The sequence below is a fragment of the Ambystoma mexicanum genome, chromosome 12 (assembly GCF_040938575.1).
Source record: "Ambystoma mexicanum isolate Mex_15411 chromosome 12, UKY_AmexF1_1, whole genome shotgun sequence".
Classification (NCBI taxonomy): Eukaryota; Metazoa; Chordata; class Amphibia; order Caudata; family Ambystomatidae; genus Ambystoma; species Ambystoma mexicanum.
Genome location: NC_090936.1, coordinates 523,929,457 through 523,955,540, shown reverse-complemented (window position 1 = coordinate 523,955,540; position 26,084 = coordinate 523,929,457). Strand labels below are relative to the sequence as shown.

The following is a 26,084-nucleotide window of genomic DNA, read 5'->3' as shown; positions in this document are numbered from 1 at the left end:
TCCTCCGAAGTCGAAGACTTCGTATGGCACGTAACCTTCCGCGAGGCACCATCCTCCGAAGAGGACGTGGAAGGCGACCGGTGACATCCCTTCGGCAAGTGCCAGGATGAGGAAGACGAGTGGCGGGAACCACTCTGGGACCGAGATCCCTGGGATTCCTCAAGTCATGGGTGGAAACCCCCTTGGACTTGAAAGTCCTGGAGCTTCCCCTTCCGCAAGATCTTTGCAGTCAGCGACTGGCATTTCGAGCAGTCATCGGTGTCGTGCGACTCGCCGAGGCACCACAAATAAATGCGCTGGGGGGGTGCGATTTGGTGAGCGACATTAGTCTTGCAGTCCCGGCAGGTCTTGAAACCGGACCGCAGAGTCGGAGGGGTCGAAGAAAAAGACATCTTCAATGAAGAAATCACACGAGGCGTGCCGAATCTCACGAAGTTAACACGTTCGCAGAAAAAACAGAACTGAGGCTACGGGCGCCGTGCGTCCCATTTAGAACATCCTGTGACGTCATCCTCGACGGAGGCCCTCGAGGGACATGGACCCGACGCCATCGATGCAGGACGCCCTCGGCCGAAAAAGTTTCGGAAGTGCACAGCTGTGGACATTACATGTCAAAGATGTGGAATGCGTTGGAGGACACAATCCATTAGAATGTTAGTGTCTTTCATGTATACTCTGGTATATTCTGTGGACATTCCTTTATTGGGTGGAGGGGGAGAGCATGAAGGGAAGGGGAGAGACACAGTGGTGGGGGAAACCGAGGGCACAGGGGAGAGATTGTGCATGAAGGAGAGACGATGGTGGGAGAGGGAGTGAGGGGAGAGATAGCATACAAGGGTGAGGAGGGGAAGAGAGCACAAGGGTAGGGGAAGCGAGCATACAAGGGGGGAGAGAGAGCATACAATCTGGGAAGAAACAGAGGGCATGCATGGGGGAAGAGAACAGTGCAGGAGATACACATTGCCTTACTTTCCCCTCACGTGTGCCCAGAAGAGAGCAGCAAGCATAAAAAAGGCAAAGGAATGATGAAATACGAGAGCGTGCAGTGTGTGGGCATCGGATTATCAGTGTGACAAAAATCAGTTTTCCATAGGACTTCCATTTACCCCATTCTCCCAAAGAAGGATCATTCTAGTGCTAGAAATATCACAGTGCAAGTCTCTGCTAATGCAACATACTATGGAAAGTCAAGGAGGTCTTGAATAGCAATAAAAGGGAAAAACAAGTAACACACACCAATTGCACCAGCCCCAAAAGTGTCATCGTTGAACTGATCGATCTCTTCATCTTCTTCCCCGAGCACCTGGAAACTTTCTTCTTCATCCAGGGGGCAGTCCTCCAGTGACTGAAAATAATCACAAAGGACAGATTAGGGGTGCGTGCATTCCTGGCAAAGACACAAAAAGATACACATAATTCCTATTGGGAACAATGTTCCCTCTAATTATTTTTCCCTTAGTGCGAAAATGCTTAGCTTTCGTGCGCAACTTATTTTCCAAGTGCGCAACTAAATTATGAGTTAAGCTACTTTATGAGCATGCATAGTTGGTGAGCTACCATCTCCAAAGAGGTTGGAACTGAATTTTTCCTTCCCAACCACTGCAATTCTTTAAGAGTCAGTGTAAAAGGTGCATCTTGAAACACTTGTTCCCAACATATAGGCTTAAAACAAATATATATTGTATGTGGTTATAAGGAGAGCTCATCAACTAGTCCAAAACTTCAAGGTATGCCATAGTTCCTTACCAAAATTACTCATGCCCAGAGAAAACAAATGTGTATGCACAAAAAAGCTTTGTATGGTCGGGATGAACAATAGGTTTAGTTGTGGCTATTCATTTGTCAACACTGCTTAGAGACAATGCAGAAAGTGTGTAAAACCATTTGTAAAAAATACTCATGTTTATTCCAAAAAAGCAAATATCAAATATCACTGATGGGGCTGTCAAAAAAATTCAGACAGGATAACATTTTATGGCAACTAAAATGAATGTGTCAGAAAACATGCAAAAAGGAATTCATGTGCTTGTGTAATGAAGTAATTCAAGGGCCAGGAGAACATGCATAATAATGTGTGTAAGGACGATAATTGCATTTGAATAACTGCACCACAGAATATGATGATCAGAATTCTTGGGCCTCTGCTTGCTATCCACACTACGTGGTCCTGCGAGTTGTGACATTTGCTCAAAACCATCCATACAGCTAAGAGGCATATACATGATCCATTGTTACTCCCTAAAAACAGGAAAATGTGCCCAACAAAAACGGGAAACGAACATATAGGAACCTAACCCCGCTTCTACCCACAAAGTTCCACTGATATTTTTTTGAATCAGTAACCTGCACAGCAGTGTCATTGGTAGAAAATCAAATAACACTACTGCCCAATCTCAAGAGGAATTTTAAGGGGAAAGAACATATTTTAATAAACATGAAATATCCCTACTGGCAAAGCTAATTACTTTCTTACTGCCGGAAAAAAAAATGATTTTGAGTAGGGAGTAACATATCAGAGCCCTCCTTGTAAACCTGACATAGGAAGTGGTATGACAGGATACATAATACAGCTTACAGTTTGGCCACCCTTTCTCACCACAGCCTATACAAAATACCACTAGAGTCTTACTGAGGTTTCATCTGGAGCACTTGAAGAAAATCACATATATTTGCCTTTTAAGTCAATAGCAGCAATGTTCATAGGTATAACAGATTGAGTGCTTAGGGACCCCTCTTATGAAATTTACTATTATAGTTGGACAAGATACATGGGGATGCTAGAGGAAATAAACACAAACACATTATCATATTGAAAAGCCCTTAGCAGCTGAGCAGAGAAAGAAACCAAAGGCACAGTTTCCTAGACTGTTCCTAGAGTATCCTATCTTTTTTTTTTATTATTATTGTGTTTATCCATCTTTCTGGATTTTAACAAATGCTTGATTTTGCTTTGATTAGACGGTGACTTTGGCAGACGCCCCTTGTAAGCACTGCGCTAAGGCGACTTGTAAGATTTTTGCCGCTGCAATAGACCAGTTTGTCTTCTGGCCGCTGATTAGACGAACTCACCATATTTCCTCTTCACTCACAACGTGGGTTTCCAGGAGAGGGAGTAGATAGGCTTGACGAGCGTGTTCAGTCCCAGGGCATTGGAGTAGCAGATGTCTAATTGTCTCTGTGTCAGCTTTGCATAGGCGGCAGGTTTTGGAGGGAGACTGACCTCTCAAGAACAGGATTTCGTTGGTGTGTAGCAAGTTTAAGCGGGCTCTTAAGAGGAATTGCCGTAATGGTTTGCTTGGGAATCTTCTGAGTAGTTGTGTTGTTTGATTTAGCTTCTTTGGGGAATGAGGAAAAAGAGCCAGTGTTTTGTTTCCTTTGGCACGCTCTTGGGTGTCAATCCAGTCTGCTTCTTCCAATTTTTTTTTTAATTTTATTGGGGTTCTTGATAAGGTCTTCGTTGGAGCAGCCAATTTCGGTCAACTGCGATTGTATCTGCTCGGCCCATTTGACAATCAGCCTACAGGTGCCTGCTTTGATCTCCAGATCTATTAGGTTGTAAAGGCGGGGCGCGTCAGGAAGGATTGTTTTCTTATATAGGAATATGCTCGCTAGGTTCACTTTGGCACTCAGTGAAGAGAGGCCCAGTTCACGCCTGATTGCTTCGATCTCGGTGGAGTTCGGGAGATTCAGGACTGCTTTCCAAAAGAAGCCTTCGAGTTTTTTCCATATTGTCATTGGTATGGCTGGCATCGCCTCCGCTCCATACGTCAAGGCAGGTATCACCTTGGCTTTGTAGAACCTTATCATAGGTATCAGTGAGAAGCGACCAAACTTTTTATCCAGAAGACGGGCTTGGGAGGTCAGTAGTCTGGCTTTCCTCCAAAGGTCTTTTTGCATGGCTGAGTCTGTAGGAGTGCTGTCTATTATTATTCCCAGGTATCTGAAGTTTTGCACTGTTTCGACGTTGACTTTTTCCAGGCTCCAGTTGAAGCGCTTCAGTCTTCTGGGTTTTTTTTCCAGTATGAGGACTTTTGTTTTTGCTTTGTTTATAAGAAGGTTTGCCTGCTTGATGTAGTCAGCCAGGTCCGTCATTTGTCTCTGGAGACCGATTTCTGTTCTGTCCAGTAAGGTGATGTCATCGGCATATAGCAAACGTGCTGTTGGTACGTTGCCTATTTTGGGGGGGAATGATCTGGAACTCTTGTTTATTTCTTTCAGGTCACCAATGAAGGCTATGAAGAGTTCTGGTGCCAACGGGCACCCCTGTTTCACACCTCGATTGGTCGGAATCTCTCCAGAGAGTAGGCCCTGCTGGTTTAGCTTGACCCTCATGGTGGTGGCTTTGTGGAGGGCTTTTATTGGGGCGAGGATGCTCGGGGGGCAATCCCATGCTGTTAACTTCTCCCATAGCTTTGTTCGATCCACCAGGTCAAATGCTTGCGATAGGTCTATAAACGAGAGAAAGATTCTCAATGTGGATTGAATGGTCTTGCTTTTGATAATACTCAGTAGCATAATGTTTACCGTGGCAGATGAGTTTTTCTTAAAGCCTGCTTGAAATGGGTCTGCACACGGAGCTGCCCTCGCCCATTTTTGGAATCGTTTTAGCAGCAGTGACCCGTATATCTTCCCGATTGTGTCCAGGAGTGCGATTGGTCGGTAGTTCTGTGGGTTTGACTTCGCTCCCTTTTTGTAGATAGGGACCACTGTGGCAGAAGTCCAGGACCTCGGGATGGTTGTAGTGGTTGAGCAGTTGCTGAACACCTGGCTGATGAAGGGGACTCAGTTTTCAGCGTGGGATTTCAAGTCGGTGTTTGTGATCCCGTCTGGGCCGGGTGCTCGCGAGGCTTTGAGTTTTCTGAGTGCGTCTTGGATGTCTTCTTTATCAGAAACGTTGACCCACTCTGATTCAGCCTCAGCTTGAATTGAGGACGATGCTGATGGTGGTTCCTGAAACAGATCGGTGAAGTAAGTTTTCCAGTTTTCTTCACTTACTGCGTTGCAGGGGCTTGTTTGGTATGCAGGGCCCGCTTGGTTTAACAGTTTCCAGAATTCTCTGGCGTCTTTTCCGGCCCCCTTTTTCAACATGGCTTCTGAGTCGTTTTGATATAAGGTTATGCGGTAGTTTTTTATCCAGGCTTTGTATTTTTTCGTTTCCACTGTCAGTTCTTCTTGCATGGCTTCCGAGTAGTTAGTTTTGATCCGCCTTCTTAGTCTTCTCAATACTGCCCTTCTTTCCACCAGCTGTTTGTCGAAGTTATGGGATTTGGCCACGACCGTGGATTTTGTCCCTTTCGAGGTGACTTTGAAGTGGCTTAAGAGTGGTTGGTAGTCTGGTGATGGACCGCCTGCTCTATATTTTGTTGTTAAATGGGCGATGCGTTCTTCCGTTAGTCTGAGGCGGTTCTCTTGGTTGTTGCTTTCGACCGAGTAGCCCGTCGAGGTGTTTTTTCCTCTGAATGAGTACCAGGAGGCTTGAAGTAAGTTGTGGTCACTCGCTTCGGTTTCGATCACGTCAAAAGAGGACATCACCATCTGAGTTTCTGGGGATATGAAGATGTAGTCTATTGTAGCAGACTTATTCATTCTTTCCCATGTCGGGAGTCTGTTTGGGTTGGGAAATAGCTGGGCCAAATTGAGAAGCCCTCTTGACGCCATCAAGTCGTTCCATTGGGTTCCTCTGTCTTCAGATTTGCTCTTTCGGTTCGCTGCTCTTGGCCATGCCGTTCTTGGCTGGCAGGTTGCGTTTAAGTCTCCGCATATTATTATGTGGGCTGTATTTTCATCCACACGGAGGGAGTCGATTGCTGTTTCGATCAGTTTGAGGAACTTTCCGTCCGAAATTACTTGAGGGTTCCAGTACACCACGATGATTCCAAGGATAACCATCAGACCCGCGTCTTTTTTTGGTTTATCTCGTGCTGGTTTATTGTCCCATGACTATGTGGCGACCAGGTGATGTTTCGAGGTTACTAGAACTTTTGATATGCTGATTCCGCTGCCCGCTCGGGCCGCCAGGAGAATTCCTGATGATGGTCTGCCAAGGCGGCTTTTCGCAGCCGGCGCGAGCACAATTTCAAAGCCATCAAGAGCTGGAACCTCCGTAAGCCAAGTTTCTTGTAGGGCCAAGATGTCAAACTGCCCTAGGTTGATTCCTCCTCTTTGCGTCAGATGTTTGAACCCACACGTGTTCCAAGATCCTAGTTTGAGGATGTTAGCTGCAGCCCCAGGGGAATTCTTCTCCGTTTGCCCGGTCCGGCCCTGCTGCGGGGGCCTCTGGTTGCTATTTTTTTTTCGAGGATAGTAAAAAAACGTTCGCCAGCCTGGACCAGAACGAGGTCCTTGTGTTTTGATCCTCCTGTAACAATGGGTGTTCTCTGAGTCTGTCGTTGCTTTGAGGACGGTTGCACGTCCTGGGATTTGAAGTCTCGAGCTCTGACTTGGGTGTAGTGCTGCGGCTTTTGCTCTGTCGCCTTTGCTGTTACCACCCTTACTTCTTTGGCCCTGGCTTCCATTTGGGAGTTGTGATCTGAAACTCGTTCTCTCGAATCATTGTTCTCAAGGGCGTTTTGGGGTGGGTTTCTCCGAAAAGGTCCTGAGTTAGTATTCTCTTGGTTAGTTATGTGATGTTGACTTGCCAGAGAAACTGTTTTCTTTGCTCTCCATCGGGGGGTGCGTGAGTAGGAGTCTGAATGAGGCCTCCTCCAATTTGGAGTTAGTTGGTGTCTCGTTTGCGGAGTTCTGGACTTTTCTCTCCTCTGTGATACATCACCTCTGTTCTCCACCCAGTCCAGTATCCTGATTCCTTGCTTGTGTAGCTCTCTTTGGACCTCCTCAAAATCTTTTATCTGGAAGGACGATTTTAGGTGTATGTATGCTTTAGCTATTGCCTTTTTGTGGTACGGTTCTACCAGTAACAGATCTTCTGACCTCAGGTTTTTTAGCGAGTTTGTTTTACTGGAGATTCTAAGTATGGTGTTTCTGTTCAGAGTTTGAAAATCTTTATTCCAGGCTTTCTGTTCAAGCTTGTACGTCGTCGTTTGCAGTTCTGGTCTTTGTACTGACTGTTTGTTTAGGGGGCGAGTTGTTTTCGGTCTTCTATGGACTCTTTGAATTTCCCAGGACCTCGACCGGGTTCTCTTCGCTCGGGTTCTTGATGATTCCGCCCGGGGAGCGACTGTTTTTTGTTTGGAGGGCTGTTTCGGGTGGGTCTCTTTGTTTGGTCTTGCCCGGGGGTTCGACCTGGGGTGTGGAGGTCCCGGGCTCCCGTTTCTCCCCGTCTGAGGCTGGATGGGAGAATAGACTTTATCAGATGTCAGGTCTATAAGGTCTGAGTCGGCCGTTGAGTTCAAGTGCTGGGAGATGTTCATCGCGACCTTGTCCCTCAAAAAGTCTTTGACCGATTTGGGAGATGTTGAGGGGGGCTGGTTATTAGGCGGTTTATTGCTTGAAGCAGGTGCTGTGTCCGGTGGTGTTTTGTTTTTAGCCGTTATCTCTTGGGGGGGCCGGTCAATTGCCAAGATTGAGCTTGGCGGGGCTCCGAGAGTTAATACAATTTGTGCAGGGATGGACCCAGGGGTTGTGGTACTGTTCTTGATACCCAGGGAGCGAGTTGCCTTTGCCACCGGGACCTTGCCGGCTTCCATTATGTGGATTGAGCTATCCGATGTTGGTGCCAGTGCTTTTGTTGACGTCGAAGTAGGCTTAGGGTTGATTGTAGGCGCGCTGAAAAGCGCATAGTTCCCTTCCCGCTTTTGTTTTAAAGTTGTGGACAGGTTTTCTGCCGAGCCCCTCGGTGGGCAACGGGGTTCTGTTTGAGAGGCGGTGTTTGTCCTTAAATGGGTCTTTGGTACCTGCCTGTCCTGTCCCGTGAGCACTGAAGAGCACTCTGAGACAGGTGTGGTCTTTTCGTTTGTGCGGACCTCCAGGGCTGTTATATACCCTTCAAGGAAAAGCAATTTGGTGTGGGTCATTGCGAGTAGGGTGGTCTGATCTTTCAGTGAGTCGCTCAATGCCTCGTAGAGCTTGCAGAAGGGGGCAAGAGCTATTGTTATTGCTGACATGAGAGCTAAGGAATCATGTTTCCTGCCAGGAGTTTCCAGTTTGCTTTGTGGAGCCACCTCGCTGGTTCTTCTTGCTTTAATTGGTGTCGCAAAGATCTCATCCAGCGATAGTTGTGCCACTTGGTGAGGAGTGAGGGCGCAATGTTTGTTCGGTTTCTGGTTTGCTGCCTCCTGGAGTTTTTTGTCAAGGGGGGCCCGAGGATTTGGACTTATCCCCTCTGACTGAGATAGAGGTTCCACTGAGGTTTGGCATGATGCTACCCTCGGTAACCCAGCTGCGGACTTTCGACGTTGCCTTGGTTCTGGCTGGGTTGGCATCTTTGTAAGTCCGGAGATGGGCAGTGTAGATCCGGGGGCCAGCCTTTCCCGGATGCCCGGGGACTGTGATGTTTGGTGCTGGAGGGGGGGGGGGGGGTAGATCGTTCTTAGCGCCCTGGATGCTAGAGTTAGGGAGGAGCACTGACGGGACTGTTTTCTCGGGCTGAGTACTGGAGGGCGGGGAGTTCCTTAGGGTGCTCGGGGTTGCATCACCAGGGTTCTCAAGCGCGGGTATTGGGGTAGTTTCACTGAAAAGCTGGGGGGCTGGGCCTCCCCGTTCGTTGCCGCCTGTTGATGCGTCCTCTGGTGCGCTAAGTGGAGGTGAACCCGGGATTGGCTGGTTCTCGCTGTTTCGGCCAAGCGGCTGGGTTTCTGTCCGTGGGGGCTGCCTGAGGCCCATACTTCCTTCTGTTTTCCTCAGTTTGGAGGAAGGCGCTGGATCAGTGATTGCTTCAAGAATGTCTGCGTCCGAGATTTCTGCATCAATGGCAAGTTTTCTTTTACCCAAGCGGTTAAAGAAGTCTACCACCGTCATACCCAGCTGATTTTTGCCGTGTGCTGTCTTCAAGGGGCCATTCGGCCTGGCTTTGATGTTTTTTTTTTTTTTTTGGTGTAGTTGTTGTTGTTGCGAGGAGTTCAATGTGGACTTGTGCGTTGATGGGCTTGTGGTGGTTTCATTGTTTTTTTGATGTGTTTTTTTGCTTGGATTTTTTTTTTGTTGAAGGTCGGGTGAGCTTTGCTCTCTGCTTGAATGTCGGGTGACCTCGCATATGGGGTGGCGTAGGGGAGGGAATGCTATTCACCTCCTCAATCTCTGCCCATTCCCCTTCTGTTGTCGAAATTCTCTCGCCGTTAGAGCCCAGTGGGCCAGTTGAGTGGATGGTTGAAGCCGCAGTACCTGGACTGGACGTGGGGGGGAGCTCTTTCTGGAGAGGTGTGGATCAGCGCCGTGGTTACGAGAGCTGCTTCTGCTCTTGCTTCTGTCAATCCCTGAGCTGGGCCCTCCGCCCCCTCCACCGCCGCCGACCCGAACTCCATCGGCTCCGCAAGCAGAGGCGGCGGCCCCGAGGCACTCGAGGTGCAGATGGGACTCCTTACAGACGCCCCCGGTGGGGCCGCGGACGGAGCCCCCAGGGCGCATCCAACGCGGGGGACACTCAGCCCCGTGCTCGGAAGACCGCGCTCGAGGTAGTCCGCTCTCTGCGACCCCCCCCCCGGCCCTGCGCCGGCAGCGAGCCACAGGAGCCGCTCGCGCCTATAAGTGCTGGCTCGAGCCGAAGTTGGGAGGCCGCGTCTCTGGGCATGGCCGGCATCCCCAAGGGGTGCTGCTGGACGGTTGGAGCTGTCGGGTTTATCACCGGCTCTGAGAGGCGAGTGCTGCATGTCAGTGTTGTGGTTGCTGGCATTTTGCTGCGATCCGGCCCCAGGGGATCGAAAGTGGTTTGAAGTCTTTGGCAGCTCGGCGGTGGGGGAAGCTCAATCGGGGGCGGCTCGGGGAGAAGAAAGGAAATCTCCTGTTCATGTCTCTGATCCGAGGTTGGACTCGGGTTTGTGAGGTTAGCCGCCCAGTGCTCAGGCGAGGATTGGGATGAGTGGAAACTTGGCGAGTGTGAAGGGGGTTTAGGTGCCTTTTTCAAGATGTTGCTGGGTTTGGAGCTTCTTAGAAGTATTTTCCCCCCCATCTCCCTCCCCCGACCGGAGATGTGAGCAATGGGGAGGATTCCTTCCTACCTCCCTGCTCGCTGGGACTGCAAGGACTGCGACTCCCTCAGCGACTGGCTCCGCGGCCGCTCTGCGGCAGGGAGGACTTTATGTAGAGACTCCCTTTCAGTAGAGACTGTAGACAGACTGCAGGTAGGATCAGGACCAGGAGAGAGGGATGACCTTCAGAAAGCAAACACATTTCCTTCACTGTACTGTCCAGCCAAAACGTCTGATTTGGTTTTTGAATGTTGCTGTGAAGAGTGTTCTTCCGAGTCCTTCCATCTGTACCCCACCCCGGCTCCTGTGCTAGCCTCCAATACCAGTTGTCGGGGCTCTGTAAAAAGTGAGGGATTGTAGCAGTAAAACACTAACTGGGATATTTGCATACCCACAGTACTTTGTAATGCAAAACATGTTTAAAACCTGACCACGATATTATGTGCAGTTTAGGAAAATGACATGAATCTGTAAGTGCACAACTACTATGAAGTGCATACAAGTTTGTTTGCAACATACCCCACCTTTAAATTGTTGGGTAGGATTATGAAAATGCTCAGTGAAACTGTTTTTTGTATAGCATATCATTTGTTAATGTCTCTGCCCCATGGAACTTTGAAAACATGGAAAGGTGGCTTATTGTGAGAAAAGCATTCTAGTAATCTGAATATCTACGAATAATGGCAGGCATAGTCCATACCCATTATCACATGCAGGCCAGGTAAATGATATTGCAATGTTGCTCTATGCCATGACATTTGCCTACTCAAAAACCTTAGAGGGAAAATTAATATTGGAGTTTTAGAATGTATTAATTTGCAAGGGGGTCTGCTTCAAAGTGCTTGTGTGACATGTACAAAGAGGAGGAATCGTGGGATGAGGTTACACATTCAAGTAGCATGGTTACTTGCACTCAGTATCTGATATTTGAGCTGACAGTTGGACTACATAGTATGGGTGCCGCTTTTGCTAAGGCATCATGATTAACAGATTCTTGTGCTTAAACATCATTTATATTAAAAACATAAAACAAGTGGATGCAGGTACAAGTCTGGTAACCATTTGCAGAGCCTAGGTTGTCTGGTAATATCTGAAAGAGGTCTGGGGCGGAAGTGCAGTGTAGGAGCCATGGGTGAGGAGGGAAGATACTCTTGGTTAATGTGTGCAGCCATCTATTATTCTGTTCATGCAGTAAGTTTTTCATTAGTTTTTAACCTATTGTGGAAGTATTCTACTTTTAGGATTTGGGGGGTTTTAAGGTCAAGCTTGCATAGTAGGGTAATGTAAATAGGCTAGACCAGAATATCAATACTAGTTCAAATAACAGCTTCATTTTGAGAGCAAGCCAATATTAGGTACCTGCTGGGCCTTGTGCATTATTCATTCTTTTTGAATAGGTAGGAATTGCCTGTGTGCGCTGCTGAAATTCTTCTGAGCGGCACCCAGAAGGACGTTGGGCAAGCGCACATGCGCAGAGCTTAGAGGGTACATTGATTGGGAGTACAAAAAGCAAATATTCGTCCCCAGAACATAGAGAGAAAATGCCTTTCTTTGGGACGGGCGAAACGATAAATACTTTTTCTCTCTCAGGCCAAATTAAGAATGCACAAATTATTGCACTTACAATGTGCTTCTGCAAAACACCATTAGACTCATGTTTTAGCCTTTTTGACATTCCCTAAAGCACGTCTTCCAACTAGGGTTTCCTGGTGTATTTAAACTAAATAAATCTCGTATCACTGTTTTGAGAACCATAGTTTTTCCATTCGATGCCTAATAAACAAAAAAAACAAAAAGGGACTGGATAACTTTCTCACAAATAGAAGAGAAGCTTTTGAGCTCTGCTTTTCATACATTCTATCATCACAACATATTGCAGACAGTTTTTTTATTGTTCGACTATAACATGCAATGTCTTTTAAAGTATTGGAGGCAAACACCAACCAAGTCAGTGCACCAGGTCAGTGCTGCAGGAGGATGTGTTGCACAGCTCCAATGTTCCGTTGTCAGGTGCTGTACATAATGAGCCGAGCACAGAATTAAAAATCTCTGTCCACAGCGAAGTGCGTTAAATGTCGGTGGTGTCTGTTGGGAGTAGACGCCAAGTCAGTAGTTGAGGATAAAGTGTTGCACATCTCAAACATTACATTTACCTCTTTAACCAGGACAACAGTGTTACTTCACTTATAAAAAGGAGTTTGACCAAGGTATAAAAGCAGTCTCTTCCAGTCACTCTTTTCTGTCTACAGTTCCTGTGGGAGGTGCCTACACTGCTGCTCCACTACAAGACTGCTTCCACACCGCGGAGCGGGCCACGGAGTGTGGCTTCGAGTGTGCAGTCTCTTGCAGTCTGTGCATGGCTGACATGGCCCTGGTGCCAGGCCCGGCAACCCCGCTGCAGACTCAAACCATGGACAAAGAGCCAGCCGAGGAGGGACGCTTGCTTTGAAGCGCGCGCCCCCGCTTACTTCCAACAACTAACCAACTTCAACTTCACTTGCCCCAGACAATTTAATCGTTAAGTGATTCAAATTCAACCCGACATTTCTGCTTCGCATCCAGTCTGCGAACAAGGAGAAAACACGGCTCAGCAAAATCTTCTTGGTAAAGTTTGAGTGTCCGCGGCTCGGGAAGCAGAACAAGCCTTTTTCTTACCTACGGAGGCGCTAGCGGCGCCGCGCTTTCCTCCCAGGCCCCTGATGCCGCAGCAGGCTCCCTCACAGCTCCAGTCCCCGGTGGCCTCTGGAGGGAGGACCGAGGCCTGTGAGCGGGAGGCTCAGCTCGCCAGGGCTCAGATGGTGGACTCGAGGTTCCAGGGCGTAGAGGGGCAGGTGCCCGGCAGCGACGCAGACTCGTCCCACGTGGCCCGATCATCGTGGAGTCGGCGCGTGGGAGCCGAGTGCTCGCCCTCTCCCACCTCGCTCTCCGTCCCGCCCACTGATCGATGCGCAGCGTCGTGCAGGAAGACAGCCCAGGAAGGCGAAACCGGATCATTTGTCACTCAGCCCTCCCGGATCCACAGTCGCTCAAGTGCATACAAACACAAATCAGAACGATCCACGCCATCCCTGTTGGTTTTCTACACAGCCACGAAATCCTCACAAGGGTCTGATTCTATCTGATTTAGACGAGCAGGACTCCATTGTTGCTCTCTACCCAGAGACTTCCTCTCTATCTCGAGACAAAAATCTGAAAAAAACGTTGTACTGAGGCAGACGTAACGGAAAAAAGAAAAAACGACCTTTGAAAGCGAAAGAAACGCTAAAACGAGAATGTCCGAAAAAACACAAATAGCCCCCAATCTTTTACATCAAAAACAGGGGGCCAAAACACAAAGAAAAAAACAAAGAAACCAGAAGCCACAAAGTCTTCAGTGGCAAGTCTAGTCACAGACTTTAACGCATTTGCACCGGTTCCATCACGTCAACAAGAGGCCCTCACAGATGAAGAAATCTTAGAAGCGGTTAAAATCTGCCAACCCCCCAAAAAACCAGAAAGAGGGATTCGACCGCAGAGAGGCCCCCAAAGACCCACGATGACACAAAAAGTCAAAAGCCTCTCATTAGTTTAGACGCGAGCCCCCGGGCTTCAACCGCTCCGACAAATTCTTCTGTGCCCATCACAGGGACTCCACCCCCAGTCATACGAATCGGGATTATGGAAAGTCTGTCCTCAGTGTGGGGGGGGGGGGGGAGGGAGAGGGAAGAAATCCTTGAAAATACAGTCGGCGAGTTACAACCTGCTACGCCAAAACAAAAAAAAAACAAAGTCCAATTCACGAAAAGGAGCAGTCGAGAAATCGGGTGTCTCGAGCGCCACAATCGGAACCTTTATTGAATAACGCTCCTTTGTCACCTCATGATCAAAACTTCGACAGAGTATCCCAGGGACAGACGTCGAGTCCTCAAAACCAAGACCCATTATCTTTTGGTAGTGCACCTCGGCTCCCTCACCAATACGTTTCCGAGGGTGTGCCACTGGACCACAGATTCAACAAGCCGACCCATGATCGGGAAAGGCGAGGGTCACTAGATCCATCTTCCACTCCCACAGCCAAAAGGCTACTCACTGAAAGTTACAGACCAACTTCACAATCAAAAAAATGTATATGTCAAAGCAACACTTCAAAGGAGTCCCCCTCGAAAAATAAGTTGGACATAGTATCTATAATGTCAGCTGTCACCATCGCCTTGGTACCATTTACAAAACTTTACGAAGGGATCAATGAAAACCTAAAAGATCATACCTCTATCCAAGCGATGATGCACTCAAAATGAATCTTCTTAGAAGGCTACATCTCCGCGTTGGACGAGCGTCTAAAGACTTATAACAACATCTCTGAAAATAATTGGAAGAACGTCCACCTCTCTATTTATGAATATTCCATCTGGGGTGATCGTGCAGTGCAAGTCTTTCCACACAACTTCAACCTCCTCCTCCCGCTGTAGACCAGCGGCAGGCCCCAGAGTCCAAAATTTCTAGAATGGAAATCGAAGAAGTCATTGACATCACAGAGGATCCCCGGCCTATTCCACAACACCAAAAACTATCCTTGAAGGCAAAAGACAGTGAATATCCCCTGTTTTCTACGGCAAAAGCAGTTAATAATAAAAACCTGCCTCCAGGACACAAGCAAAAGGGGCAAAAAGAACAGAAAGCCGATGTTTGTACAAACAAAAAAAACGCCCAATGCCGGAAAAACTGTGACCTCCCTTGTCCTTCAACTTGAAAAGACAAAAGACAGGGAGGACTCGCCTAAAACTATGGAGGACTCCTTAGTGGACGACGACTTGATGAACATTTCACAGCACATTGACATCGAGCACGACTCTCCCCAACCAACTGATGAAAAAAAAGAAAAGATGAATCAAGTCAAAACAACGCCTATGAAATTTACTTTTCAGACCGAACTTCTTGGAGACGAAGCTGAAGTATCTCCCCCGTTCAGTACCTTGGAACAACGAAGATTAAAACTTCACCAGTCTCAAACAAAGAAGACCCCGACTTCGCCAAGTACTCGAGTAGTCTCCTTCGCTTCTCCACAGTCCGTTCCCTCATCTACCAGCAGAGGTAAGGATCCTCGTCCAGTCGCGACACCACAAGAGCGGAGGGCAAAATCTCGAACAAGCCTCCACATCAATTCACTGGCAAAACACGGAGCAAAGCCTGAAAACAGATAAACGGTACAAACCACAATTCAGTTCCAGAACTGAGAAATACCACAAGGAAAACAGGCAAACACCGGTGTCACCGATAAAACTGGAACAGGACATAGAAAATAAGGACGACATAATCCTCAAGAGACGGGGCATACTCCCCGTTTGGCCCGATTCCAGCTTTGCGCCGGATAAAGTCAGCAGATTTGAAAATCGTAGACCCCTACCACGCAAACTACAGAGCTAAAGCGTACCTATTCCTGACCTCTAGGAGTGTAAAGAATTAAATAGTGCGCGCAAAAGAGGCTCTCTCTTCTCTGGGGTATTCTCTGGAGAATCAAAGCCGAAAACGCCTAAATAACGAGCGTGAGAGGGCTCCAGCTGTAAGGGCTTCATCACAAAAACATCGAAGGAAAGAAATCAATACCTCAAGCAAAATCAACACCTTCGAGCATAAATCAAGTGAAAAGTCCAAAGACAAAAAGCTAGCAAATGCCTCCACTGCTATGCAGACTTCTTCGGCGTTTAAAACCCAAAGTTAAAGAACAACCACCACAGAGGACAGTTTACCCACCACCCACAATGCGAAAGCTGGAACAGAAGCAGAAAATCGACAAGTCCAGAAATCTCCGACTAGACAAACATCAAAACAAGAAAGCTCCTCGCCAATGTCACAGAAAAGAGACAAACTACAGGGTCTCTGGGCATGGCTTCCAAGGGCCCTGACACAATCAAGAAAATAGCAACTCGCCCGCCGGCGAAGCAGGGTGGTTGACGTCCCGAATCCTGAGCATACGCCAGCAGCTCTACGTCTATGCTCATGGAACACCCGTGGCCACCTCCACCTGACGACACCGGGAGACTCAAACCTGGCTCAGTTCGACATTATCTGTCTACAAGAGACCTGGTTATGTAAGACACCGATCCTGGATGGGTATGAGATCAACTTAGCCCCTGCCAACAAAGGTCTTCTTGGCTGCCCCACTTCTGGTCTGCTGGTAGCCTGTAGGTTAGGCATTGGTTTGAAGATAAAAGACATAATACTATCAAACTTATCAATCCAGGCGATCCTCATGGTATGGGTGGAGCCGAAGACTTCAGAGGAATCGCAAATAGCTATAGTGAACACTTACTGGAACCCGGCGGCCATAAACCAACTAACATACTTGTCTATGATGGAGGAAACCCTGGACGAAATTCAATCTATACACCAGATATCATCTATCATTATCTGTGGCGACCTCAACGCTCATTGCCAGGATTCAACAACAACAAAAAAAAAAAAAAAAGAGGGGTCAAAAACAACCTCTGACTCCAGCCGCTAATCGAGGTCGCCAATGGCTATCTCTAATGTCTTCAAGAAAATTTGTAAACCTGGACTCAACCTTCATAAAAACTGATCGCCTACCTATGTGGGAGCAAGGCCCTTCACACGCAACCATTGACTACATCTTTGTGTCCCGCCAGCTTCTGGGAAAGGTGTCCAATTTTAAAGTACTTCAAACTAAAAACAGTGATCACAACCAACTAACAATGGCCCTGCTCCACTCCTTCATTCCTCCGGCCCGGTACACCTTGGGGGTGGAACCAAACGCACGAGGAAACCGCCTAAAACTAACAGTCGACTCAGTTAGGAAATTAACCGCAAGGTACACCTCAGGTGGGTGGACAGAAAAGAAAAACGCAAACCTGGACTATGTACCGCTTCTTCTCCAGTTTACAGTGGAAAACAAAACCTCATCGAAACTCTCCAACGCTCCTAAACATTCCTACGACGCAACCCTGGTAGAAAAAATACAAGAGCTTCGTAGAACGGAAAGAAAACTTGGCAAACTTCCTAATGCTAAAGATGAACTGTTGGCGGCAACAAAAACTTACCGTAACTGGGTAAAAAACCGACGACACCTACTTTACCAACAAGATGCTGAAAACATGCTGAAAGCAATCTGCGGAAACAAAACAAAGGAATTTTGGGCTCTTTTAAAAACAGCTTCACCGTCGATCAACAACTCGAGATTAAACTGCATGGCAGAACAAAAATGGATTGACCACTTTTCCTCTCTTTTGCAACCTCTCTCTGCGCCGGAAGCTGCCTTGAGGCCTGTGGGGATTAGAAACTGGCTCATACTTGACGATCAAGAAGAAATCCAAGACCACTTCAAAAGGTTTGAAAAACTCCTGAGCGCAGGCCCGGACGGCATATCAAACAGACTTGAAAGCTAATCCAGTGGAATGGGCTCTACTCATAAAGAACATCTTTAGGAACTGTGCGTTACAGAAAGCTATACCACCTTCCTGTACAAAAGCTATTATCGTTCCCATCTTCAAGAAGGGCGACATCACAGATCCATCTAACTACCGCCCCATAGGTCTCCTGGACTGTATTGGCAAACTCTTTGGGAGTTTGATCCTAAAAGGATTCCAAACCTGGGCAAAGACGGCTCCCTGCAATGACATTTTCCAAACGGGCTTCAAAAGACACGCGGGCACGGCTGCAAACATCCTTTCCATCAGTACTCTCAAAAGCAAAAACCTGGAGAGAAATTCTTGAACTTTACTGGCCTTCATCGGCCTTTCCCAGGCCTTCGACTTAGTCGATAGGCATCGCCTTTGGGACAAATTGGAGAAATGGCGCTGCCCCCAAGAGATCCTCCAGCCAATAAAAGCACTACACACGGATACGTCACTAAGGGTTCGACCATCACACTTAGGAAACCTTTTGGCAGAAATCAAAACGGGCAGAGGGGTGAAACAAGGCTGCCCACTGGCCCCAGCACTGTTCCTGGCATACATAGTTGACTATGGGGAAAAAGAAGATCTCTCCCGCTCTTTTCCACCATCTCTGGGACCAGTTAAAATTAGTTGTCTTTTGTATGCTGATGATCTCATTCTGTGTGATCAAACCCAAATCGGCCTCCAGAGACAGCTAACGAACCTGCTCCTCTATACCTCAGAAAACAACTTGAAAATAAACAAAGACAAAACCAAAATAATGGTCTTAGAGGGGGGACCCAAGAAAAAAAAGGCACAAGACATTTAGATGGTTCGTAGTGGATACAGAAATTGAAAAAGTAACCAAATACAAATACCTGGGTGTTATAATGGACAGCACGAATAAGGAAGCTTTGATGCAACAAAACCTCAAAAACAAAATATAAAAGCTGACGGCACAGGGCAAGGCGATTGACAGGAAATTTGGGAAATTTTCAACCATCCCCGTTATCGAATTTTATAAGAAAAAAGTGGTCCGTCAATCACCTACGGAGCAGAGGCTATGCCCCTATTACCAAAGAAACTCTGGCCAAAACTAGAAGGGCAGTTCTGGAAAGCGGTCTTGTCCGTCCCACAATCCACCTCAATGGCAGCCATACGGCGGGAACTTAGCCTCCTATCACTCTCTGCAACAGTAAACATAAATGGCTTGCGTTTATACCGAAAATGCATCACAGAGAAAGGAAAAGAACTCTATGGTCTGCTAAACAAAGAAATACAAGCAGACAACATTTTCACTCTATCTGACTGGAAAACGGCCAACAGGGCCTTACTGGAGTCAGTTGCCTGCTCCGAAGACGACCTCATCACAAACCCATCAAGAGTAACCAAAAAAATGGAAAAACTCCAACTGGATCGAAACACAAGAGACGGCTACAAAAACAATTGCTGCAGCAACTTCCTCAACCGTTTAGTAACTTAAATGATCCAATGAGTTACATAAAAAAAAAATTCCAAGCAGGGCGGCTCGAAACTCTCTACTGAGAATAAGGCTCAATCTTCTGGACACAAATGAAATCCGCGCCATTAGAGGGCTTTCAAAAACAAACAAATGCCGCTTGTGTGACAACCACATTGAGTCAATCCGCCACCTTCTCACGTCGTGCCCCAAAAATCATCAACTCAGACACAAGTACCTAAACCACCTGCTAGCGGAAGAACGCGGGTGGGACGAAGAAAAATGGTGGTGTAGATTAAGTGGAGACCTAACAACCTGGTTACTAGCAACAGTAAAAATTTTGGAGCACACAATGCATTTGCTAAAATAACTAGGATACCGCTCTGCTAAGACATTCGAAATGCAAACATAGACTTTTCCTATTGTAAAGTCCCCTTGGGGGACACACAAATAAATAAAAAAAATAAAAATAAGTACGGGTCACATGCAAAATTATCTTGCAATTAGAATTTACAAGTTAGCTAAATCTGTCAACATCAAGTCACGCAGACAAGAGAATTAATTGAACAATGCTGAGGAATCTGGTTAAATAAATTAGGTGCTGGAAGGAGGGAAAATAACTGAATATTTCCCAACACAGGATGGTAGTCAAATGTTAGACCTACTCTATTTGGGAACTAAATGTATAGAAGCATTAACGCCCCTTAAATCCATCAAAAAACTATACAAGATGCAGAGACAACAATAGGCTCCTTGAAGGAAAGCAGAACCCCCAACTCAGTATTGGACTATATGAATAGATTGGAAAGAAGTTAGACTCAAAGACAAATATTAAGGTCAGAAATGTAAATGCCATATGCCTAGAACTACTGTTGTCTGGGTCGAAATAACCAGGCTTGCCACAATTATTAGTACAGTCAATGTCATTCACATATTAAAATACTATGAGAGTTGATTTAATGCAGGAAAACGCACAGGTGGGTCCAGAAGCGATGAATGCAGATCTATTGACCCCAAATACAATGGGGATGAACATGACATCACTGAGAAAACAATTAGACTTTACAGAGAAATTGCCAAAATCAGTGCATGAAAGCATTACATCATGTATCAACATAAATTGTTCAAATCTGCATCACCCTATCTTTTTACACAGGGGATTGATGTATGGTTACTTTTATATGTGCTTAAAGAGAAGCTGGTGGCAGCAGTTGCATTTTTACAGTTTTTGCATTATTTTTGGCATGCACATTGGCGTTTAATGTGTATGGCTACTAAAAGTGGCTTGTGCCCTGAGGAGTAATCTAATAGAAAGGGGCACCTGCCAAATGAGTGTCACAAAATGGTGTGCCACAAACGTCAGGGGGGGGCGGGGAGCAAACACCCTTGTCCCCACCCCCTTAAAATTACACCCATGCTAGTGTCCTAAAATCAATCCTCTCCCTCTCCTGCACTGCTAGGACCCACGCAGTGCTTCAGCCCTTGGGCGAGATGGGCCAACGTAGGTCTGTGTTCAGGTTCAGGTTTGGTAGGCGCCAGCTTGTACCACAGGTCGCCTTTTCCACGTATTCCAGCTTCCTAGCTTCAAAGAAACCTGTCTTGGAGCAGCGGCTAACAGAATCTGGAAGGATGACTCATCGCTGGCAAACGGTGATTGTCGCTGAAACTCTCCTTCATCCATCCATCTAGAGAAGTGTCCTAAGAAGGCCTGCATCAATGGATTCTGCATGTCTTCACCAACAAGCGAATTAGAGTCAGGAAGGGGCGGGGGTAAATAAACAGCATCAGCGCGTCGGTCCCCCCGCCCCATCCTCCATAGGAAAATATTGGGTACAATTCCCTTTTTCACCCATCTCCCTTCCACTCACCTTTGGTCGTCGAACCTGGGTTAGCCTTGGGTCTGGAAGAAACTAGAGATGATTAGCCGTCTTCTAGATATCATAGAACTTTTAAACAGTTTGAAACTAATCAACACCACAAGCCCATTGCATCCTTCCTAAAAGAGAATAATACATTTTGAGAAGCATTGTGTTCAACCCTGTGACCTTTGGCCCCATTCATCTTCGTGTTTGGACTTCTAAAGTTAGGATGTTGAACTTGTGACTGGTTCCCATTATTACTGGATCTGCTTTACTTACCTTCATTGCTTGGCTACGTTATTTAATGAAGTATAATGAGTTAACATGGTAGTGATTGTATATATTTGTATTATAGAGTATTGTGTGATTTTACTACCTGCTAGTTTCATTTTTCAGGGTGCTCTGAAGGCCTAAATAAATAACACTATTCTCAATGTAGATTGCTGAGTGGATGATCAGGTTTTGCTGGTAGGTCCTCCAAAACTTTGAATGGTAAATGAAATCGGGTTGGAGGGTTTGGGTAGAGCATCAATTCATCGGTTCTCGTCACTTCTCCCTAGAAGGTATCCCTTCCCTATGAGGGTAGGGAGGTGAGGCCGCTATCCAATAGTCCTCCTAGGGGTGTTAAAAAGCAGGAGGACCTCATAGCGAGACTCCCCTAATGGGAACAAGGACCAACGGCCTGTGAAATACCTTCCTAAACCCTTTTCTCCAGAAGCTGTGGCCATGTTCACTCCTTTTACCTCCCAACCTGAAACTACTACTGTGCGTTATTGTGAAGTCTCTACTACTGCATCTGCAAGATGAGATATAGGACTGAGACGAAGAAGAGCGAAAGAAACAGAACAATAGTAGCAAGGATTACCAAAGGACTGTGATGAGGTGGCCACTAGGAGGTATTGTAAAGGCATCATTAAGTAAGACATACAATAGATTCAACTTTCTAATCGAAAGCTTTATTTTTCTTATATGTCAGGATGGACTAAGGCCTAACTTGCCCTACACTTAGGTGGGATTTCCCTACCTAAAGAAAGCTAAAGATAGTCTGCATCAGAACGTTCAAAATAAAAGGTCTGTGTCCAAAACCTTTACTTGCCCTCAAAACTAACTGTACACACTGTGTAGGGATGTTAGCAGCACAAGAAATAGTTCAAAAATAAAGCTTTTTTTTATAAAAAAAAACAATTTTTATTTTGCACAATAAAAACGTACAGACATTACCATATGCGTTTATGTCACTGCACTATTCTTATCCATTTATTCCCTTTACCCCCCTGACCTCCAACTCCTCCCCTCCCTGCCCCAGCCTAGCTCGCATTGCACAGTTCTACAATCTCTTACTTACTCTCTCCTGCCCACTCTAATGTCTGCACCCTCTTGTGCTGTACTGCATTCCAATACTCAGTCATCCAATGTGGACAGACTCCGCAATCAACCGTCTCCAGGCTTCCGCCCCCTCCTCCTCCTGGTCCGAGTTCCTGTTTACCGCTTCTTGCACATTACAGTTTCTGCATTCGCCCATTTCAGCAAGTCTCTCTACTACACTTGCACCAGAGGCCTTGTCTGCGCTTTCCACCCCATCGCCATCCTGCGTTTCGCTAATATGTATGCTAAATCCCTCAATTTACGCACGTGTTTAGCTCTTAGGTCTTGTAAAACCCCAAATAGACAAGCCTGGGGGGATTCAATATCCAGGGTAATGTCTGCCTTTGCTAATGTCAAGGCCACTTCCTCCCAAAATCTGCCAAAATCTCTGCAGGTCCAGAACATATGAACCAGGTCTGCTGCCACCTCCCTGCATTTCGGACAGGATTGTAATGCTGTTTGGTTAAATTTTGCTATTTTGTTTGGGGTCAAATATGCTCTATGGGTTATGTATAGTTGAATTTGTTGGAGCCTTGCGTTTCTGGACGCTTTTTTGTGAAACGCCAAAGCTTTGCCCCACCTCGCTTCAGACATTGATTTGTTCAAGTCCGCCTCCCACTGTTGTCTCATTTTGTCCAACCCCTTTCTCACCTTGGACATTAACAGCTCATATATCCGCGATACCTCATGTCCCCCTTCTGACACATCATAAAATGTAATCTCGTCTGGTTGCAATGGTGCAGCATTCTCCGGCCATCTGGTCCTTATATTCCTCAGTAAACCGGAATATGTAAGGTGTTGTCCTGGGTGCACTCCAGTCTCCTTCACCAATGCTTCGAACCCTTTAGGCAAGCCCTTTATGAAATCTCCCATTGTAGCTACCCCCTTAGACTCCCAGTGTTTCCGCACATTCAACTGCAGTTGTTCACTCCTTTCTGCTAGTGCCACCAGCGAGACCTGTGGGGAATATGGTCTGATATTCCCCATCAGCTGGCAGGCTCTGAGTCACATTACACACCCTAATCTCAACAGCCTGGGCGCTTGGGTTATGCAAGTCAGGTATCCATATAGATTCTTTTAGAAAGAACCAGGTCCCTATTCCCAGCAACAATCTCAACTCATGTGCTTGTTCATCTGACAGCCACTGGGCTACAAATTGCAAACAGCTAGCCACAAAATATACTTCAAAGTTGGGTAGTTTGATCCCCCTAGTTCATACGTGTTTTGGAGCTTCCAGAGCGCCACTCAGCACCTTGCGTTATGCCACAGAAGTTCCTGCATATACTATGTAGTTATTGATAAACGACCTTGGTATCGCAAATGGACATTTGTGAAAAAATGAAGGAGTCTCTGGAGCCCCATTATCTTCAGCAGTGCTGTCCGTCCCATCAGACAATGGCAATCTAGCCCAAAAGAACATTGAGTTTTCAATTCCGTTCATTGCTCTTACGGTGTGTGTTCTGTCCGAGGGTCATGATGAATGTTCACCCCCAAATAACGGAATGTGTCCAATTCCAATGTAATTGGCAACACCAGCAGCATGCACTGCATCCTTCCAATATATCCCCCTAGTGGAAACAAACTCGACTTCTGCGGATTAATAGTGATATCTGACAAAGCAGCGTATTGCTCCATCACGTCCAGCACATACTGTAGATTTGTCTCGGGATGCTGCAAGTAAAGAAGCATATCATCTACATACAATGAGATGAGAGGCCTCCTCCCCGGTGTTTCTATTACTGCTTCACCGTACTCGTCGCCCAGGTAAACCACCAGTGGCTCTAACACCAGGATAAAGAGCATCAGAGACCACGGACACCCCTGTCTTGTACCCTTACTTAACTGCATTGTTCGCTACAACTGTGCCCGTCTTGACCCTAGTCATTGGTTCGTTGTACAACAGACGCCCCTACTTAATATATGTCCGTCCCATCCCAAATCTTTCTAGAACCGCCAGTAGCCATGGCCATCTAACTGAATCGAATGCCTTCACTGCGTCTAAGGATGCTACCTACGTGGTGCAACCTACGCAAGTTGCTGGTGATATTTCTTTGGAGTAACATATCCTGTCTGGTCTGAGTGTATAAGCTTGGCTATGATCCGTCTAAGCCTTAGTGCCATCACTAGCGTAAGTATCTTTCAATCTTGATTCAGTAATGACCGTGGCCTATACGAGCCACAGTCTGTGTGTGGCTTATTCGGTTTAAGAAGGGGGACAATCAACAACCCTCTCAAGGATCCCGGCAATATGCCCATTTCCAATGATTCGTTAAGCATTTCTAGCATCGGAGCCAGGCTATCGGTCTTATATTCTTTGTAGAATTCACTGGGGAGCCAGTCCACCCCCGGCAGTTCCTTAATCACATGCTCTAGTTCATCTACTATAATGGGAATTTCCAGCTTATCTCCATCTTCCACACTTAGCCTGGGCAGGTTAATCTCAGCGAGTGTTTCCTGTAAGGAACAGGTTACTTACCTGTAACTGTTGTTCTCCAGCATGGGTCTGGCATGGATTCACATGCTCATGAATATTCCCCGTCGTCAGGCTGGGAATCCTCGGTAAAGAAAAAATCAGTATCAGTTTCGTTTCTGATCTGTCTTTCGTAGTAGTAGCCAATCACTGATCTCTGCGTCATACTGACCACAGCCAATGACTGCCCTCTACCTAAGCCCCGCCTCTGGCAGCCATCTTCAGATTTGGTAGCAGGTGAAGTGGCAGTATGACCAAGTGAAGAGCCGCAGAGGGGTAGACGGGAGGGTTCGCATGTGAATCCATGCCAGACCCATGCTGGAGAACAACAGTTACAGGTAAGTAACTTGTTCCTTCTCCAGCATGGGGTCTGGCATGGATTCACATGCTCATGAATAAAGAATACAAAGCAGTACACACATGCACAACCACGGGAGGTGGCTAAGGCTCAACATTAAGCAATTCTTACCTCCTCACCCGGCTCACCTTAGGCGAACAGATTGCGCAGCACTGCTTGGCCGACCCTGGACTCCTCCCTGGAAACCCGATCGACGCAGTAGAATTTCGTGAAGGTGTGCGTCGACCTCCACGTAGCAGCCCTGCAGATTTCCAGCAAGGGCACACCAGATAGGAACGCCGTGGTAGCTGCGATTGCTCTGGTGGAATGGGCTCTCGGACGGCCAGGCAGCGGTCGGTTTGCCAACCGATGACAGTACATGATACAGCCGGAGAGCCATCTGGAAATGGAGGCCTTTGAGAGAGCCTTCCCCTGATTGACAGGTCCAAAGTTCACAAAAAGTTGTGACGTCTTCCGAAAACACTTTGTGCGGTCCACGTAAAACTTCAGCGCTCTAGCCACATCCAGCGAGTGCAAAGTCCTTTCGGCCGGCGACGAAGGCGACGGGAAGAAAACAGGCAACACCAAGGGTTCGTTGAGGTGGAAGTCCGACGGCACCTTGGGCATGAAGGAGGGGTGCGTCCTGAGCACTACCCTCGTGTCGTGAAAAGTCAAGTACGGGGGCTTGCAGGAAAGGGCCTGGATCTCTCCCACTCTTCGTGCGGAGGTGATGGCCACAAGAAACGCTGTTTTCCACGACAAGAACTTCAACGGAGCCGAGTGCAGAGGCTCGAACGGAGGTCCCATGAGCTTGGTCAGCACCACGTTGAGCTCCCATGCCGGGGCCGGAGCCTTCACCGGCGGGAACGATCTGAACAGTCCCTTCATGAATTCTTTCACCAGACGATGAGACCACAAAGACGACCGTCCCGTGGTTCTGGTGTATCGGGAGATCGCAGCAAGATGAATCTTGATGGACGCGTGCGCCAGTCCAGCCTTGGCCAGCGTCAGAAGGTACGGCAGCACCTGGGGAGCCGTAATCCGTAGAGGGTTAATCTTCTGTGCGTGGCACCAGACAGAGAACCTCTTCCATTTGTGTCCATAGCATTTAAGAGTTGAGGACGCCCTGGCCTTTGCAAGAACCT

At 47.1% G+C, this 26,084-nt stretch overlaps 1 protein-coding gene across 1 annotated transcript in view; it reads right to left on the bottom strand.

Moving 5' to 3' along the window:
- Positions 1–26,084, bottom strand: part of PATL1 (PAT1 homolog 1, processing body mRNA decay factor) — a 706,345-nt gene that overhangs the window by 646,310 nt on the left and 33,951 nt on the right. Inside the window, exon 2 of the mRNA XM_069628825.1 lies at positions 1,237–1,345. Coding sequence (XP_069484926.1) covers positions 1,237–1,345 — 109 coding nt within the window. The remainder of the gene's footprint in view (positions 1–1,236; positions 1,346–26,084) is intronic.